The sequence below is a fragment of the Drosophila ficusphila genome, unplaced genomic scaffold (assembly GCF_018152265.1).
Source record: "Drosophila ficusphila isolate 14025-0441.05 unplaced genomic scaffold, ASM1815226v1 contig_414, whole genome shotgun sequence".
Classification (NCBI taxonomy): domain Eukaryota; kingdom Metazoa; phylum Arthropoda; class Insecta; order Diptera; family Drosophilidae; genus Drosophila; species Drosophila ficusphila.
In genome coordinates, this window is record NW_025064328.1 from 7,901,295 (window position 1) to 7,921,561 (window position 20,267).

At 39.8% G+C, this 20,267-nt stretch overlaps 3 protein-coding genes across 7 annotated transcripts; 2 read left to right on the forward strand and 1 right to left on the reverse strand.

Moving 5' to 3' along the window:
- Positions 1-1,216: 1,216 nt before the first annotated feature.
- LOC108090432 (long-chain-fatty-acid--CoA ligase 3) lies at positions 1,217-18,981 on the forward strand. Of its 5 annotated transcripts, none has more exons than XM_017189105.2 (11): positions 1,217-1,306; positions 2,101-2,127; positions 10,612-10,854; positions 12,509-12,644; positions 14,587-15,025; positions 15,089-15,295; positions 16,191-16,665; positions 16,728-16,900; positions 16,960-17,223; positions 17,285-17,560; positions 17,626-18,981. In XM_017189105.2, exons 3-11 carry the CDS (start codon positions 10,832-10,834, stop codon positions 17,778-17,780), a joined length of 2,148 nt encoding a protein of 715 aa, XP_017044594.1. In that variant the 5' UTR covers positions 1,217-1,306; positions 2,101-2,127; positions 10,612-10,831; the 3' UTR covers positions 17,781-18,981. The 5 variants fall into 5 exon arrangements, with proteins under 5 accessions (XP_017044594.1, XP_017044595.1, XP_017044596.1 ...); XM_017189106.2 differs by lacking the exon at positions 1,217-1,306 and adding an exon at positions 1,409-1,676; XM_017189107.2 differs by lacking the exon at positions 1,217-1,306 and adding an exon at positions 1,409-1,672.
- Positions 13,280-13,741, forward strand: LOC108090434 (cytochrome b-c1 complex subunit 6, mitochondrial). Its single transcript, XM_017189111.2, has one exon. The coding sequence runs from the start codon at positions 13,407-13,409 to the stop codon at positions 13,662-13,664; it is 258 nt and encodes an 85-aa protein (XP_017044600.1). The 5' UTR covers positions 13,280-13,406; the 3' UTR covers positions 13,665-13,741.
- LOC108090433 lies at positions 15,301-16,116 on the reverse strand. Its single transcript, XM_017189110.2, has 2 exons — positions 15,677-16,116; positions 15,301-15,615 (listed from the first exon to the last, which is right to left on the reverse strand). The coding sequence occupies exons 1-2, from the start codon at positions 16,006-16,008 to the stop codon at positions 15,369-15,371; spliced, it is 579 nt and encodes a 192-aa protein (XP_017044599.1). The 5' UTR covers positions 16,009-16,116; the 3' UTR covers positions 15,301-15,368.
- Positions 18,982-20,267: the final 1,286 nt, after the last annotated feature.

Below are 20,267 nucleotides of genomic sequence, written 5' to 3' on the forward strand. Positions count from 1 at the left end.
GTTTCTAAAAAAGTTGTGATCAAAAATATAAGTCCGGGTTATTTCTTGTCACCCTATTGTGGAAAGTAAGGAAAGGGGATTTGGTAAGCTGAAACTTTGAGTTATGTTTCGGTTATGAATGGAATTGGAAACTTTGATGGGTTTGGAAATCGGAAATTGAGAAATTTTAATGTCAATATTTAATGATGCTTAAACTAGTTTAACAAGTTAATACATACAAATAAATATTAAACACATTATATTGCATCCTTCACCGTTTTGCTCTCCCGTGCTCCGAAGCCTTGTTTTTAAATTGCATTCCCACCATATTTACACGGATTACCATGGTGTGTTATCGATACTTCGTAAGCCAGTGATAACGAAAATATGAACTATTGCAGTCCGCCCAGTAAAAACTGCTATAATTTTAAATGTTTTTACAGGAGAATTTTCATCAGCTCTATAAACCTGCCCACCGGCGACCAGAGTTTCCCGGTAAATTTATTTCCTGATTTGATTCTACGTTTTCTTCCAAATTCTATGTTTTAGTATATTACAGTTCAGCTTTTAATTAGCTAAGGCTCACGTCTCAATTTGTGTCTTAGCTAACCGTAACCTAATGGGTTGGTGTCCAAAATTTTTTTTACATGTCTACATGGCTTGCATTTTATAAAAATTTTGCTGTAGAATTGTATAACACATATTAGTTAAGGCAGTTCTTAGATTCTGAAAGTCTATACTTCACTCATAATCTTCCTTGAACTGGGTCGGTACTTGGTACAAAATAACGTTAAAACAGATAAATAATCAAAAAAAAAAAAAAATAATTTATTAATTTACCAGTGGAATCCGGCTATTATCCGGGTTTTTAACGGAAAAACAACGATAGTATGTTTCAAATTTGAAATTTAACTGATAGTATTGAATTGGGTTGCCTAATCTTTTAATAATATCGTTTTGATTATGATATTCGAAAATAATTGTGTAACAATTTAAAATATCGATATACCCATATGTTTTAATATTTTTTATGCGAGATCACTTCATAGGCTGATTTTTCAAATTTAAAGCGTTTTATTTTGTTTTAAAAAGGCATGATATAAAGAAACTCCATAAGCCAACAAAATTAATTAGAACCAGTATATCATTTCAAACTAATATCGATATGCGATACATCGGCCAAAAAATCGATATTAAATTTCTTTTTAAAACGTATCATCGATATTTTCATATGTTTCCGACACCCAGTATCGAATAAATAAACATTTTTGTGCACGGCTATATATTTTGCAAAGTGTGCGAAATCCGTAAAGTAAAGGCGATAAAGGTGCGGTAAAACAGTGTGTGATAGAATGTGAGTGATCAGCCGGCGCGATGAAAAATAAAATCAATTCCGGCATAATTTGAGTGAAAACGCCAGAACAACTCACACACACCGAAGAAGAAGAGCGCCATCATCGGCATTCGAGCGGTTGCAAGAGTGTGCGTGAGAGAAAGAGAGAGTCGTTGAGAGAGTGCGGCGAAGGAGAATGAATATAATCTCGTGGCAAAAGCGAACGGCGAAAATTCAGAAACAAACTTAACGTGATTTGAGAACGTTGTGCGTCTTTCTGTCATTTATGCGGGCGCCAAACTAACTAAAGCAAAAACAAATTAAGACACTAAAACGCAGTTTAAAAAATCATTCAAGAGTGTGAGTAAGTAAAAAAGTGTTTTTCGAGTGGCGTGATAAACACACCGTCTGACACACACACCTATGCACGTGCGCCGCTGCCCTGTCTGTGTGTGTTAGTGAGCAATTGTGCAGTTTTGTGAAAGTTTTTGCGAAAATTTTATCAATTAAAGCGCAGCATAGACTGTCTAAAAAAAGACCAAGAGTTCCGAGAACAAACACAAGTTAAGGCGAAAAAAATCGTGTTGACGCCAACGCAACATTTTATTTTATGCTGACATTACGTGTGCGTTTGCGTGCGTGTGTGTGTCCGTGCGTTCTTATTGGCAAAACGTAATTTTATATAATCGCTGATTTATTTCGATATGTGATCTGTTGCCTGATTTTTGTATTTCATTCTGATAAACCTTCCATGTCCGCCCTCCGGAAATTCTGATTCTATCTTCTAGAGCTGAGAATTAAGCTCCCTAAAATAGGTAAGTCCAGTCAATTACTCCTATTGCCGGTTTTCACTTTTTAAGGATGTCACGCCACCATATCAATTTACCTAATAAATCGAGGAATCAACAATCTTCCTCTCTCTTGACCCAATTTAAATGTCTGAGTGTTGGTGCAACTGCACTTTCCTTATGCAATTGGTTGCCATTGGCAGCCCAGACTTATTTTGTTTGCTATTTGTTTATTGATTTGTTTGGCTTTCGCCACTTGATTACAGTCGGGCTTGCATAAACTGCACCGCCAACGAACATAAATTATAGTGTGGTTGAAGTAGTTCCTGTACAAAACAGTGTTAATTTAGTGTTTAGACAATGCTATTCAAAGTTAAAACAAGTCTTGTTTTCCTAAAATTAAACTATTAAGTTATTTTGACTTGTATAATATTATCATCATGCGTTCACTGTCAAACCTTAAAACACAAAGTTTTAAAATATTTGTATTCTTAACTACTGATAATTTTTTGTTGCGCAAAAAGTTCTTTGAAGAGAATAAACACACATTAATAAATGCTTTGAATAAATAATTTCTACAAATATTTGAAAAATGCTACCTATACTTGTTTGACTGTATTTAACGACTGACTTACCGTTATTCTTAACCTGTTAATTGCATTCTTTCCCAAGGCAGTTTAAATTCTAATTAGACGCGGAGAGTACTATTCCGTTTTAAACCTACGCACATAAACAAATTCTCCCACACTCACGGTCTCTTTTTTTTCACCCGCTCTCTCTTTTTGGATTTCCCCTACTTGGCTTGCACGTGTAAATTTCTTGTAACGTGTTCTGCGCACTCTCGCTCTCCAGCTTGTCTCTCCCTCTCGTCTTCCCTTTCCCACTTGAACACTGTGTACGCCTCTCTCTTTGTCTGGCTTGTTATACCAACTGAAAATCATGCGAGTTTTACCTTTGTGGGTGAAAAGGGGGGTTTTCAGTTCGGGGTCATCGGTATGTGACTGTGTGTGCCGTGTGTCATCTGTTTTTAATACCTCACGACCAGCTGAGCGGTGGGTGGCGTGGGTCGTTCCGTGGGTATATTGCACTTTTAATGCCACGCTTTTGTTTCTGGGGCGCGGCTTCTACTTTGGCCGGAAAACCGCCTCGTTCGAGGTGGAAGCACTCAATAATCGGAATATCGCTGAAATCGCTGCCGGTAGTAATTCACCAAGCGGGGGCCCATCCACCAGAACATTAAGCTAAGCTCGATTTAAAAGTTCAGCCGGAACAGATAAGCCATACGATAAGCAAGCTTACGTGCTTATTTCTTTAAATGTGTCGGTTCCGGACGGAGTGGTATGGACGGCTGTATAGTACAGGTAGAAACTACATGGCGCTCGAAGAGTAGCAACATACCGCTACGGTGTAACACCGTCGAAGAAAAATAGGTGCACTATTATGTGAAAATGTTAAATCTCAGGAAAAGTTTGGTGTACATTACCTTTGTAGATCATTAAAAAAATAATACTTTTTTTTATACATTTTTATCAATTGAAACAAGGTATAAAAACCATTAAACAATTAATAAACCTTCACCTTTAAGAATATGTTTGAAATGTAGTACATATGTATGTGAAAGTACGTATTCAACTTTTGAAGGGGGCACTTGTTTTTGGTCCTACGATTGTCAATTAAATTGCTTGTAAAGTGTTTATTTTTTAGAGTCCTAAAGAGTTGATTGTGTTCTTGAATTGATAATTCTAGAATGCCTTTTGGAAAGGTTTAAAAAAAAACCTACACCGACATTTCAAAGAGGAAGTTACCTTTTGAGATACCCATTGATAAAAGTGAAGTCAGAACACTATAAAATACCATACCAACATGTAAAACGTTCCATTTTAAAAATGTTCCTAACCTACATAGTTGCGTTTCCCTTCATTGCTGCATATGTACGGTTTTTTATAAGGACCAGCTTATTGGGATTTAATAGCAGTAAAATCACCATCCGGTGTAATTTACTGTGGGTGGGAACTCTTCTTACACTCCTAATTGTTCACCTCGTGGGCGGTCGGTGTTTGCCGGTCTCAGCTTTCATTCATGGCCAGACCGCCCAGTTTTTTGCCCGTCGTCTCTCATGCGGTTGCCTCATGTAAACATTTTGCTCTTTGACCTTTTCATACTTGCCCGTGACTCTCTCGTTTCTCTCTTGCTTACTCTTCGCCCTGAACTTACAGTCAGTACAGTACACTCGCACTCACATGCAACCAGCTCTCTCAAGTTCTTTCTCTCTTCGCCGCATTATTCTTGTATTTGTTTCAAGCTTCGCGGCGGCAACATTTCCCCTGAAACTCATACGATTTTCAGCTGGTATATCGAAGGAAAACGTGCCACAGTGCTAGCCGCTTGCCACCCAACCACCCTGCACTGCAACCCCCCTCGCCAAGCGCCTCGTGACTTTTCCCTGCGCCACACTGAACAAAATTATTGATTTATCTTGAGAAGTAATTTTATAGGTTTTTCCTCTGCTTTTTAAAATGATGTTTTCTTTTAATTTGTGGACAATTTGTTGTAGTTTTTTAATCGCTTTTTTTTTCGTTTTCTGAACAATGTGTTTTATAATTGTATAAGAAATATTTTTTACTTAGACTTGTGTCCACTATTATTAAAGGTTTAGTTTTGATTCAATAATATCAAATCAAAAATAATAATATTCACTGCTCTGCAAAGCTTTCAAAGTAACAAACTTAAAAAAGGTAAATAGACCATTTCAGAAAAATCTTTGGTATAATTAAATATGATTTGATTAATAAATGACTATATATTTTATTTGAGTATGATTTAAGTGAAATTCGATAGTGTATTATTTTTTTCTGTGCAGCTGCAGCAGTGGCTGATTTTCATTTTCCTTTCCTCTTCTCTTTATCTTATTGGGCGCAAAGTCAAAAATAGTCACGCGATGTCTGGGAGACTGATGTCTGACCCAAACCACGTACCACGCCCACTGCCTACCCTCAGCCGGCCCTGGATTTCAGTTTGTACCGCCATTCTCTAGTCGGCCTGTTGCCCAACCCCCAGTTTGGCAGTTTGTCCGGCGCTTCCTTTTGTAATTTAAATTTATAAAGAAATGGGGTGATAACCGAACTTTATGTAGTTACATTATATGCAAATAGTTACGAAAAACGGATTCAAGAATCCGTTTTATTTCCTATTTGTTTTTGAAAAATTCGCAAACCATATACATATGTATATACTTTATGGGGTCTGAGGTGACTCCTTCACTGCATTGGAAACATCTGGCCAAAATTATAATATCCTTTGCTCTGCAAGGCTTTAAAAATAATTAAAACTACGAAGGTTTTGGGTAAAACCCCTGCTTAAAAATGTCGGAAATTGGAAAGATGTTGCTTTGGTTCCCGTTTTCAATTCTGGTTGTCAGGCCAACGAATTTTTGTACCTTGTTTGCGGTTTAAAAAAAGTTCTATGTTTGGCAAGCACGGCAGGTTTAGAAAACGAGTCGTTTGTATCTCAGATTTAGTGGCAGAGGCACGGAAAATTGGGGGTACTTAATGCGGGATTTGCTACAGCGGTTGCCAGTTTGAAAGGCAGTAACGACCCCTTCGATCTAAGCCCCTGCATCGTATGAGCATTATTTGTGTTTGTTTTAGTCATGACTTTGGTAGATTTTCTAACCGGTTTTGGCGCAGTACCGCTTTTATTAAACCGGGCTTTTGGCTTTGCCACTGCCCCCTTCCACTCACGATCATTGCCAAAGTTTGTTTTCCTCTGGAAAATTTCACTCGAGCACGTGCTCCACGGTTGATGGTCACTCTAAAGATAACTACTCGCTTGTCTAGGTCATTTATTTTAGCGCTACGCAGCTTGCCTTACTTTCACACTCACACCGATTTACATATTTCGAGCATTCATGCAAAGTGAGCGAGTGCAAAAGAGAGTCCGCCGATCTTTCATTCTCTCCGCGTGTGGGAGTATCTGCCTCCTTTCTCTCTCTCCGAGGCGGTAATCAAATTTATTTTCATTTCGCCTCCAAAACACACCCACACTCACGGTCACTTGCTTGTTTGTTTGGCATGTTTGTTACTCTTTCTCTGTGTCTCATTTTCATTCAATAAAATATTCAACGCCCCGTGCAAGTTTTTCTCACTTGACGATGCTGTTAAGGCAGCACAGAAAACATTACCTACAAGTTTCCACATAAATTCAATATTTTTTGAACTTGGTGCAAAACGTTTCTATAACATATTTTAAAGGAAGTAGAGTAAACAAGAACATTTAACTTCAATACCAGTTCAATTATGTTGTTGCATATGTTCCGTATGATTTTATTTCCAAATATTTGTCAGCATTTTCTTGATGGTATTTAATAAAATTTAAAATATTTTCTGTAATTTATGCAAACGAAAGCTGCAATAATCTTTAATTATATTTCCCAAATTAATGGCCTGGTTTTGTTAAACTATATACAAACATCTCATAGTTAAAAAAAAATGGTTTTAAATTTATAATTAGTTCTTTATAAACATTTTTTTTTATTTATATGCAAAGTTTTCTGTGACTTTATTTCAATCTCGTTTGAGTAATTTTTCTCGTTTTTATTTGTGTACTGCGACTGCAAAAAAAAGTATTTTTGGACTTTGACACAGTCATACGATGATTTTGTTACCCCATTATTCGCCAGAGAACGAGCGCTCGAGGGAGAGAGACAGGCGGATATATAGCAGACACTCACGTAACGCCGCCTGCATGGAAATAAATAAATCAAATGTTGCAATTCAATTAATACTTTTGCGCATATATTATGCGCACTCGCGGCAGGCAGAGTAATGTCGCGTTCTTACTTTTTCCCATTATTCCACCGCGCAATCGTTACAATGTCGATGTCAATCAGTTCCCGTTATTATTTGCCATGTAAACCGACCTTGACCAAAGTTCAAGTAATTTTTAATTGCAAACAATGTAACAGCTGATCGAGGGGGAATCAAGTAGTAAACGAGAGCTGAGAAAGTTTGCAATACAGAAAAAGTTAAAAGTTGAGTCACTAATTTTTTATCTGCTGCGCAACTTTACTCAACAAAGCGAAATATTCGAAATTTGTGTACTGTGAAAAACAAAAATGAAGTCCACGTAAGTGAACACGTTTTTGTCTGCGGCATTAATGATGACGTGTTTTATACCAAACTGAAGTTTCCTCTTTGTTGCTATTCTATACAATTAATGCAGAACGCTTCGTACTCGAATTTTGGCATCGCTTGGCGATTTCGTAATGTTTCTACTTGGAGCATAAAGCTATCTTGGACTTTGATAGCTCGTTTTGTTTTAGTTTTCCGTTTTGTCAAGTTGTATTTCCACTGGCGTCAGCAGAAATAACAGTTTGTCCAAATTCGTCAAGTTCGAGGTTTGCTCTGTTTTATTGTTGCTATTTTTCTGGCATTTCCAATTGTGTTTTCTGATTAATTCAAGCATTACGTTTCAGTCTATTGCAGTCTGTGCAATGGATGCCAATAATAATAGCAATCAATGGCCGATCGGAAACAGTTTGTGTGTTTAAGCACCACAGCAGTGGGAAACACACAGTTACAAGTCCCTGTCATAGTAAGTCGTAATTAAAGCAAGGTTTCTGCCTTTGTTTTAATAGAAGCAATTAAGTAAGTTTCACCCTAAAATTACAACCAGCTTGGAATTTGCAATTATAAGAATGCTAACTAAACCTTAGAAAGGTTGTGCAAATTGAATTCCCATTGGAAGTGCCTGAGTGGTTAAGGGTCTCTTTATGAGTAACCCACTAAGATTTGTTTATTTTAACATTGCATTTTAAGCAAACAATAGAGATTATCAATGCATAAAGCTTTATAGAACCGTAATATTCTTAACGACCGCACGCTTATGATTAGAAATTTAATCTACCTCCGAAACTCCAAATTTATTGTTTGTTTTTCAACAACACGAATATAATTTATACCATAATACATAAATACCCAGTTTGGAAATGGCTTTTTAAGTTTATCAGTTTAACTTTATTGTATCGAAACGTAACACATGGGATAATATTCTATAAATACAGTGTTCAACTGACGAAACATTTTTAAATTGCAGTTTAATGATGCTTAAACTTGGAAATTTCGAGTGTAAATTCATTTTTAATTGCGTTATTTTTACGGTCATCGCAAAGTGTTTGTTATTTTGGAAATGTCGTCAGATGGCTGTTGACCTCTGTACCAGATAAACTGCTCGTTGTAAGACACTTTGTACGCACACGCCGGTATTGTGTGTGTGTTATCTAATCCCAAGGTTCATGAATCTGATTCAATCAGTTCCCAGAGCAGTGCTGATTTAGGCACAACCATTATAATTTTTTACAAGTGCGACACCGCACACTGCTGACCGAAAGGGGGCGATGTTTTGGGGGCGTGTCGCGTCCATAGAACGGGTTACAGTAATCACAGGCTTAATGCACACAATTTCCTTATTGTTTTCAACCGTACCATGATTGCTTAGTTAGAGAGCACATTCGGCATAACCTTTGTTTCCAACACGCCATTGCCCGTGTTCTCGTTTCACGGCTGTTTTTGTGTACTTTGAGGTCCAACTTTGACCCAGGGTTCAAGTTCGGGACACGTTGGTGATCTGAGCTAATGATTATACCCGACCCATGGATGTGCAACACTAAACGATTTGATATTTCATTTAATTTTCATTCGTTAACCTACAACGGCAGCTAAACAACTTTCGCCTATGTTTGCGCCAGGCGACCGCCGTGAACTTTGCACAGTGGTTGTGGAAGCTAAAGTTGTTTACAAATGGTTTTAAATGAACACTTTTCTTGTATGGTATCGTTATGGTATCTTTAAAATATAAATTAAAATTTATTTACAAAACAAACATTTTTATACATTTGCATTTGATTTTGGTTTATTTATTACATTTAAGCAAACAGCATGTAGCGTATGTGGTGTTAAACTCAAAATATATTATGGGACAAAACTCACTAGAAAACAGTTTTAAAAAAACTTGTTTGACCCACTGTGGCGATTGTTTTGCTAATTGCCTTCTTTCCCCATACATATAAATACCGAAACGTGTTGTTTTTGCAGCGATCGTTATGTTTTCTCGTTCTCTTTCTTCGCAAACAAATCACGTATCGCAACGCTTACGGTCTCGACTCTTCTGCTGCTGGTTTTTACCATACGTCAGAGTTACGAGGAATAACAGAAGATCTGTATTTTGGGGCCAGTTCAATGCACTCCTTCAAAGCGGACCGAAACAACATTTCAAATACAGTACATATGTATGCCCTTTATATCACTCGCATATCACATGATTTGTGAGTTTTCACCGATTGCATAAGAAACGAACTTTGGGCGCCTTGGAATGTGCTCTTCGTTGTTTATCAGTGACGGCAGATTCTAAGGAAGCCATTTCATATCGGCTTCCAGAGCGGATAAACCTTGGTCAGGCGGACTTCGCACCCGGCCTTCAACATTTGTTAATAAATAAAGACGCGCGAAGGCGTTCTTCTGTAACTTGTGTAAATTAATGCCAACGAATTTGCATAGTTTCTATTGATGTCCCCGACCTGTACCAATATTTCTCCACCTTAACAAATGGGCGAAATGAGAGAGGGATAGAGTGAACGAGGGGGGGGCCTTAGATTCCGATTATGTAATCGCTCTCTTGGTACTCTTTTTAAACTACCTGTCTATATTTAATTTAGCTCTATAAATAAAGCTTTCTATGTTGATACTGTCTCTTATTGTTCTCTATATTCTTATTATCAGCCTTTGGTTTTCTGGCAAATGTCCAGCAAAAACAAAGACTGAACCAATACTTGTTTGGACTTTCATTTCCGATTTGTTTATGAAGGCCAGAACTATGTTTGCCTAATTAAAATATTACTTACGCACGATTTGATAACAATAATCTATTTTAAGAACCCATGTGGGAAATTAGTTTTTGTATCACCGGGTCTGCGGTCTTCCGCCCCCAACAGTGATAATTTTCTGACAGAAGACTAGGTTCTTCTAAACGATTTTTCCATGCGGTTGAGGTCTTTTATACCAGCCTAGAGCTTTCATGTTTGGTTATAGTTCTTAAGTGTTCTCACTTAAGTGTACTATTTCCAAAAATCCCCTATTTTTGAAGTCGTTAACCGACATTTGAACTTGTTTTCGTTTTATTGGACAGATAATGACACCTGGGAATTCGCCGAATTGCATTTACCCTCGATTGTGTCAGTCTGATTCACACTTCGCATAAGATTCATGTAGATGCAAAATAAAAATTAATGAAGGTGGGACGTACGTGCCAATTTAAAGATATCTACTTATAAAATGTTTGCGTTATTTTAGTATGATTAAGTATTATTGGTTGTTATATCATCACACACTTTTGGTTGCGGTTTTATGCGATTATGAAGACTCTATTGCTTTCCACGTATTTCGTATTTCCCCATTTTGTTGTCTTGTCTCATTTTCACTACATAAATGCATATATTCGTTCTCTTTCCGGTTGCAGGTGAAAACAACAAGCGGAAAACTATCTAAACGGAAAACTGACCTCATCGTGTTGTTGTTGAACCCATTGTCTGTTCGTCCTTGCCATTAACTAGAGCAAAGCTCTTTTGGAGGATATCCCCAAAAAAGAGAGCGTCATACCTCTCGCACCTTGCTTGTTCCCACAACCCATCAAGATACTCAATTGAATCCAGAGGTCGGACAAAGAAAAAAACGTCAAGATGTTCATCGAAGATGATGCGCAGTAAGTATATCATTTTAATACAAAATTGGTTTTATGCTCGCTTTTTTGTATTCCATTTATTGTACACCATTTATTGTTTGGTTATGGGCTTGTTTTTGGAGCTGGAAAAGAATAAAAATTTTGTTTTACAGAAATATAGGCAGATTTTTTTTTGCTATCATTAACTGCTTTTAGTCTTCTTTATTTAAGTTAAAAAAAGCTTTTGAAAAATTCGACCATTCTACCATTAGATTTTTTCCAAAAAGATTGCGTTCAAAATGTTGCTACAAAAATTTGTATTTACTGGCATTGAAGTTCTAAGGAAATATTGAAATCTTTTAGATCACTAGTATGAGAAATTGACGTCATGCTCACTTGCGTAATACAAGTTCAAGGCTATCGCTCGATTTGTTATCAGCCACACTCACAAACGATGGCTTTATCAAGTATGCAGTCTTTAACTACATTTTGCACTATGGATTATAAAAAGCGCTATTCGTTGCGATCAGCAGTATCGCCATAACCACTATATTATATTCGCTTATTTATATGAATTAATGAGAATCTCAGCATGACTCGCTCCTATGATAACTAGCTCGAGCTTAGTCCTATTGTCGTAACTGGTTTTTTAAATTAATCGAACGACGTGCGATATCAATTATGGATAAGTGAAGTTCTTAGGAACCCAACACCTGCCAGTTTTAAAAAATCATACCATTTTAATTAATTGAGCAGTCCGATAATAAGTTTATCTAGTGTTCTGGTGCCTAGCAATCAAATTTTTAATGAGAAAACAAAATTTTAAAGTTTTTTGCATGAGTTTTTTGTCTAATTGCAATTATAAATAACGTGATAAAAGTTCGTATGATGGCGGCAATCTCAACGGAATTGCAAAAAATGTGAGACTCGTTGACAAATTTTTGGGATATTTTTGGTTGTTGATAAGTACGAAAATAAACATAGATAGGACTTAGCGGAAATATTTGTTTTAATAATAGGAAATCAATGCTATCAATGTAATCTGTATAGTACGAATACATTTTGTGAAGTATTTCACATCGTAAAGATTGCTCAATAATCCTCAATATCCTCGATTAATGCCACGTTTTATAAGGTACTTGGCGAGCAATCTGCTTTTGGTTTGAGATGCAGATAAGAAACCAGACGAATCGTAGGGTCCAGACGGGTATCGAAAATCCTCTTAAGTCTTAGTCCATTACAATGGCCAATTACTCGGCCCTTGAGGTGTGAGGTATTGGCCGCGATTCGGACTTCGGCTCGTTACTTCTAGGCAATCTCTAGCTGATAAAAAGCCGAACACCTTCAGCGCTCTCCACTTGTTATCGCCCGTTTGAAATGCGTTTTCTGAGCACCGAGAATCGAGAATTGAGAATTGAGAATCGGGCGTGAGAGTGCCTACCCCTTTTCGCTTTCGGACGGGACTGCCAAGACCCGCTAACAGTGGCAGCAGCGCAAGGTGGTGATATCAGTTGGTTTTCGGCTTGCGACGCTGCTACAACGAGTGGGTGGGTGCAATGCAGTGGGTGAATCGGTTCGGGCGACCCACCACCAAACGGGGCGTATACGCGATGAGGCGGGAAAACCAATAGTTCTTGCCTGGTGTAAATTTGCATACCAATTGGCCACTAATTTGTGTTTTTTATTGCCCTTCCAGAATGGACAGCTTCTGGGTGCAGAGCGCAATTGGCGCGATCAAGGCGATCGCCTTCGTGTACGACATCATCACGCTGCCGGTCTACCTGGTTCTGCAACAGCCCTGGAAACGCCGACAGGACTCGCGCCGTGTGAAGGTAGGTGCTGTCCCGGAATCCCTTGATCCAGTTTGCTAGCGGAAAATCAAGAAAAATCGAGTTAACCACCCGGCCAATCAGAGTGCCGCCGCCTGTAACTATCTCTAGAATCGCGTAGTTGAAACACTTTCGACTTTGCACTGGTCGAAGTACAGCGACCTGGCTGCTTAGCTACAATCGTATGCTTTAGTTTTGTACTTACCTAATTGAAAACTGCACCCTTGCTTATCAATTTGATTTAGTTTCTTCCACATATTACTCTCTTCACTTTGAAGCTCATTCCGGCCAAGTGCTCCCTTCGATTCATTTCCTTTTTCTAATCTACATGTGCATGACGACTTTTGATTTATTGACCAGGTCCACTTTTTCCACTATCTGTGTATCTTTATCAGAGACTCGCGATTTCCTTGCTTGCGGTTTGCTTTGATATTCCGCGAATGTGAGGGCACCAAAATCATGACTAAACGTGATAATTGCACTGGTTGTCAGACCATTTAGACAACGTAGGTGGTCCTGATAAGAGAATCTCGTAGCGTAGTACAAATGCGGGGTTGTTCGCTTGCAAAGTGTCAAGCAAAATCTAACGAAAATATTTGAAAAATAGTTAGGTTTACCTGCAACGTTCTCTAAGAGAACTAGTTTGTAGTTTAGCAAGGCCTTAGTTGTCAGAAATACAATATACTTGCAGTCAAACAAAAGTTAGCTGGCAATACTCCTTGAAAATTATAATACCTTGTCACAAAAGTCGAATTCGTTAAAAGTATGGCCTTTAGACGTTTGTTCTCGCTGCCTTTTGTTAAAGCCGAAGATGACGACGAGTTAGTTGATCCGCAAGAATCTCTCAGGGAGCATTGCAAGGAGAAGGATCACATCAAGTCCTTGTACGACAAGTATCAAGAGTGCAATGATCGCGTTAATGGAAAATCCAAAACAACTGAGACTTGCATGGAGGAACTATTTGACTACGTTGCCGAATTGGATCACTGCGTGGCTCACACTCTCTTCTCAAAGCTGAAGTAACTCAAAATTTGTGGACGAATATCTACATCTGCTCGCAAAAAAAATGAGCGTTTAAATAAACGAAAATCAGAAATTTATTGCAAAGAGTTCAGATAGCTAGAACTTATATACTTTTTTCCGGTTCGAACTCGTTAAGGAAAGGCCTCTGCTGAGGAACTTAATATCTGATTTCTCACTATCTAAATGGAACGCTTTTTGGTGGCCTGCTCAGTCGGCTGATAAGGTTTATGGGTTACGGTTATGCCAACGTTGGAAACTAAACCCGCTTGCATCATAATTTGTGTGCAACTTGCTATAAACTTTGAATGGCTTTAAAATGCTTTAAGTCAAATCGATTTCATGGATTGTAAATTATTAGGGTAGAGTGGTTTCATATTTTAGGGACTAAGGACTATTATGGCTAAACCAGCTTCTCATCGCTTTTCTCAACTCCTTCCTCAACAGGCCAAGCCCATTAACCAGAAAATGTTGGTCGATGAGTCCAAGTACGCGCCGGATGACATTGAGGTTTAACTTTTGCAAATGTGTTTTTAATAATTTAATACTACTATCTGTTACGGAACGTACACACACCACACAACACACACACACACAAGCACACACTGGGGCACCCCCATACCACACACACACACATACACATACACAAACATAAACACTACACACGCACAATAAATGTTCCAAGGACAAGGTGATGTTGCCCAGAGCTGAATCTCCCGTTTGGCGACTCTCTTTTGGTGTTGGTCAACGAAACATGATCTCCTGAGTTATGGCCCTCACCTCAACAAAACCCTCAACAACTCACATGTCTGTTATCTCTCTGTCGACTTTACTTTGTGGTCCCTCCCCTAATCTGGCGTTTTATTCGAAACGAAACCTCTGGCCCGGCACTTAACTAATCGCCGCGATTTTGCACATTTTCCAGGCAAAGATCGTGAAGAACGATGACAATGAGCTGACCTACCGGACCACGGATCCGCCACGTGATGTCCATGTGAAGATGTTGCAGGAGAACATCGACACGCTGGAGAAGGTCTTCAACTATGTGGCCAAGACGTACACGTCTAAACGTTGCCTGGGCACCCGCCAGATCCTCAGCGAGGAGGACGAGGTGCAGCAGAACGGACGCGTCTTCAAGAAGTACAACCTGGGCGACTACAGGTGGAAGACCTTTACCGAGGCGGAGCGCACGGCGGCCAACTTTGGACGTGGCCTGCGTGAGCTTGGTCAGAAGCCGCGCGAGAACATTGTCATCTTTGCCGAGACGCGAGCCGAGTGGATGATCGCTGCCCATGGATGCTTCAAGCAGGCCATGCCCATCGTTACCGTCTACGCCACGCTGGGCGATGATGGAGTGGCCCACTGTAAGTACACACATTCCACAACTGGGATTGAGCTTCCTAAGTAACATTCAAATCTGTTGTCAGGCATCACTGAAACGGAAGTCACCACGGTTATCACCTCACACGATCTGCTGCCGAAGTTCAAGACCCTGCTGGACAAGTGCCCGCTGGTGAAGACCATTATCTACATCGAGGATCAGCTGCAAAAGACGGAGACCACTGGCTTCAAGGATGGCGTCAAGATCTTGCCCTTCAACCAGGTTGTGAAGACCGGACAGGACAGCAAGTTCGGTACGTGCGTTAAAAGATGGTTTAATTTATTTGCGCTTAAACGTGAATTTTGATGGCCAATGAGCATTGTGTTTCACACCAAGAAGGTGGTCTCTTGGACGTGTTCGTTATCGACACTGTCCCCTTGCGGCCGAGCTTTTTCCCGCGTTGTGGAAGTGGCCACTGAAACTGTGGGTGGTTCGTATTCATCGTCGTCCGCCACAATGCTCGTCCTTTCCGATTCCAAGATGTCGACTTTCTTAGCTTTCTCGTCTTTTTCTCTATTACTTTCTGAGCCCACTTTTACTTCTGCCTCTAGCAGCCGGCTGCAATAACGCCATCTGAAAGATAGAATATATAGATAGATAGAATATGCATCATCTGGCAAACTTTTAATCTCACCTCATGTCAGTGCTGGAGAAGTCGATGGGTTGCAGCAGAATCGGCGACGTTGGTTGCACAATATCGTTCACAAGGCTTGAATCCTCTTCCACGTTCAGATCTTCCACTTTGGGCTCAAGGGCAATCCCTTGCAGTATCATTGCTCTATCGCCTCCCTGGTTCGAGGAATATGACCGGTATGCCCTGTAGGCGAGAGCTCCGCAATATACGCCAAAAAGTGTAAAAAACACAGCGCAGCTTTTCGGTTTCGCCGTTGTGCCCAGCAGAGCGTCTACCTGCTGCACACAAGTCAGGGGCGTCAGGGTGATGAACTCCTCCAGGATTTCGGCCATTATGAAACGTGTCTTTAAACTGAAATCTTTACCCTATTCAATTTTGAAAGAATTTTCGATATTCGGTACTAAATAGGAAAGTCAGCAAAGGTGACAGTATGGGTAAAGCATGTTCTTCTCGTACTTTCAAGAGCGGCCTATATTCCTTGGTATTTTACTAACCACTGCTTTGCATTCCACAGAGAACGTTCCACCCAAGGGCGACGACATTGCGATTATCATGTACACCTCTGGATCTACTGGAACACCGAAGGGAGTCCTGCTGTCCCACAAGAACTGCATCGCCACGATGAAGGGCTTCGTTGACATGGTGCCCATCTATCCTGACGACGTGCTGATCGGATTCCTGCCCCTGGCCCACGTTTTCGAATTGGTTGCGGAGAGTGTGTGCCTGATGACCGGTGTACCCATTGGATATTCGACTCCGCTGACCCTGATCGACACGAGCAGCAAGATCAAGCGCGGCTGCAAGGGCGATGCCACCGTGCTGAAGCCCACCTGCATGACTTCGGTGCCGCTGATACTCGATCGCATCTCCAAGGGCATTAACGACAAGGTCAACTCGGGCTCGGCGTTCCGGAAATCGCTCTTCAAATTCCTCTACCAGTACAAAGTGAAGTGGGTTCAGCGTGGTTACAAGACGCCGCTGATTGACAAGTAAGCAGAGTGCACTTACCATGGCCACGAGGTGGTAATTAAATCCATTCGCTTACTTGCAGATTGGTGTTCAAGAAGGTGGCTAAGCTGATGGGCGGCAAGGTGCGCATCATCATGTCCGGCGGAGCGCCATTGTCAGCGGATACCCATGAGCAAATCAAGACCTGCCTGTGCTTGGAGCTGATCCAGGGCTATGGCCTCACCGAAACCACGTCCGGAGCCACAGTAATGGATTGTAAGTGATGGCGGATGATACTTTCTTTCGAAATGAAGTAACGCTATGTCGAATTTAAGATCGCGATATGACCTATGGCCGCACTGGAGGACCACTGACTGTCTGCGACATCCGCCTGGTCAACTGGGAAGAGGGCAACTACCGCGTCACAAACAGGCCGTATCCCCAGGGCGAGGTTCTCATCGGCGGCGAGTGCGTTTCCCAGGGCTACTACAAGTTGCCCGGCAAGACCAACGAGGACTTCTTCGAGGAGGACGGACAAAGATGGTTCAAAACCGGCGACATTGGTGAAATTCAAGCTGATGGCGTACTTAAGATTATTGGTAGGTTTTTGAACACCAGTTATTGTTTTTTTTTTTTATATTAATTCGCAACTCTCCGCAGATCGTAAGAAGGACTTGGTTAAGCTGCAGGCCGGCGAATATGTCTCTTTGGGCAAGGTTGAATCTGAGTTGAAGACGTGCGGAATTATCGAGAACATTTGCGTGTACGGAGACCCCACAAAGCAGTTCACAGTGGCGCTGGTCGTCCCCAACCAGAAGCATTTGGAGGAGCTGGCCGAGAAGCATGGATTGGCAGACAAGACATACGAAGAGCTGTGCTCATCGCCCGTCATTGAGAAGGCTATTCTCAAGGAGATTGCCGAACACGCGAGGAAATGTAAGTTACCTTGGATAACTAAATACATTTAAACACTGCTAAAATGCAAATCTTTAAATGAACAGGCAAATTGCAAAAGTACGAGGTGCCCGCCGCCATCACGTTGTGCAAGGAGGTCTGGTCTCCGGACATGGGTCTGGTTACGGCCGCCTTCAAGCTGAAGCGGAAGGACATCCAGGACAGATATCAGCATGATATTAACCGCATGTACGCCTCATGAAAGTCAATGTACTAAACTAGAGGTAGCAGATGCAGCGACGACAACAACACGGAGACAACTACATTAGTGGAGCAGCAGCAATGAAGCTAGTGTGTACTAATGGCGATTTAGTAGCACCCCACACGGCATAGGCATGCATACCAAATCCAAAACCAAACTAGCTTAAGTCCTAAAAGATCTGAAAGCCGAGCAAGCGTGTGAGAAAAGCATAGTCACAGTGTGCATGTAAAGACAAAGTTCTCATTTACCAATTGGTTTTGTTTCCTCTTATTTGCTAGAATTTTACAAATTACTCGTTTTTCATCCTAATAAATAAAGTTCGTTGAAGTTTTGTTGGTAGATAGCTGCAGTCTGCGGATGGGTTTGGTTTGGTGATGCGCTGTGTATGTGCTTAGAATGCTGTTGAACAGATTGACAATGATAAAGATAATTATAATTGAACGCCGATGATGAGAATGAACATTGTATACTGTACAGTTTTCGGTTTTTAGTACATTTTTGGCAAATGAATATTGCATAAACAATACTTATTTTTATAGTAAGCTTAAGTGGTTGCCTATTAATTATGTACATATGATATATACACACATCTATATAAATGCATATATGTGTATAATAAATCTAACATTTAGTGTACTTCTCTATGCTAAGTTTAATGTATGGATTCTTGAAGTAATGAATTGTAGAAACCAGATAAGAAAGCGACTTGATTATGAATTAAAAGCAACATCTGAAATGTGAAGTGAGAATTTCCCTGGCATTCACCTCTTGCTGGCGCAGGGGAAAACTATCTGGACACAAATGGAACCATCCAAAAATTATTTTTAATCACACAAAGGCAGAAAGGTTACAAATGGCAAATGTAAAATATATTTTAGCTCAATTTAGTTAAAGTAAAACCCTCACATCAATTAAATTTTATCAACTATATTATGTCGAACACATAAAGAGAAAAGTCAAAATTAAAATGCAACAAATGAAAGACTTAGTACTAAAATATTAAAACTATGGACAGCGCTATAAGGCCAAACAAAAATGCCTAAATTAAAGATATAAAAAAACATTTGTTTTAGATGTGCAAAAACTTTTTGAATAAATTTTAGTCATATTTTTAGTTAAACTATGTATTTAGCAAACTTTAGCAATTTTCTGTGGGAAACGTTGCGTTTCTCTAAAATAAAATTCAACTGATAAAAACACATTTTCGATTTCTGTAATATTGCAAGGGCAGGAGTGTGGTTCTCCTCTTCCCAAAATCGAAATAAAACTTTTGTCACGCTGATCAAAAATATTATTGTAATTATAACGAAATGAGTTGAAGTAAATAAAGATTTAAGACAATTATAACAAATAAGTATCGACGCGTTATTATATTTTTGATCGTATGAAATACTGGAAAATTAATAAATGGAATTTTTAGTTCTACTTGAGCAACAAAGATCTTTACTTGGATTTTGGATTCTTTGAATTTACAGTGTAGGATGTATCGAATAACTTGACAGCAATCGAAATGCTTTTACTATCGATAAGTGGTCAGTTTATTAGAGCTTTCTTTTTAGAGCTTTCCAACTGGCTAGAGCTTGCGGCTAGATCTGTCAGTACTCTAACTTTTTTTTAGGTTTAGGATCCTATCTAATCCTGCGGTGCTGCTGTGGCTGCGGTGCGGAAATAAGCGTGCAGTTGCAATAATTATTTTGAATATCCTTACGTTTTTTCAGGGGTTCGGATAAAATGCGGCACCCACCAAAATGAAATTGCAGTGTGTAAAAAGAGAAGAAAAAATCTTGAAAGAAGAGTTAAAGGCGCTGCGGTTGGAGTCCCATTTCTGAAAGTTCTTTCTGTTTTCTTACTCATTTTTACCCTTGACCGCAGCGTACATAAATTAATTATTTGCATATCACATGGCTCCTCGGCCGCTGTTAATTGCACTGTGCAAAGAGCTCGGCAGATGCGCTCGGCCGCGTTAATTTGTTTGAGCCTTTGACTTGTTCGCTTGCACTTGTTTGCCAATGCAAATGACACAATTAGCACGCCTGGCTGCGTTCCACTTGGTGCAGTGTTTACTGTACAGTCGTTGCCCCACTGTGCCGAGTCTGTTTGCCCCTCTGTCTCTGTTTGTTCGCTCCCCTACGACTTTGAGCATTTTAAGCGCAGTCGAAAAACAAGGAATTGGTAATTTCCTGCTGGCCAAATGCTAAGCAATTGGGGGCATCAGTCGTCTATTGGCTATTTAAAGTCAGGTTTACCTTCTACGCTGAGTTTTAAAATACGTTTTATTTTGGGTTCAAATATGGATTAAATAAATAAAAAACCATGGGATTCTTTCTCAGGGATGGGATCCATAGATTGGAGGATCGTTGGAGCAAGTGTATTAATGTTCAGGGAGATTATACTGAATAATAAAGTGCATTTTGAACTATAAAATTGTGTTTTTCTTGTCGAACGACAAAACTTTTGAACAACCTGATATATAAATACTGCTATTTA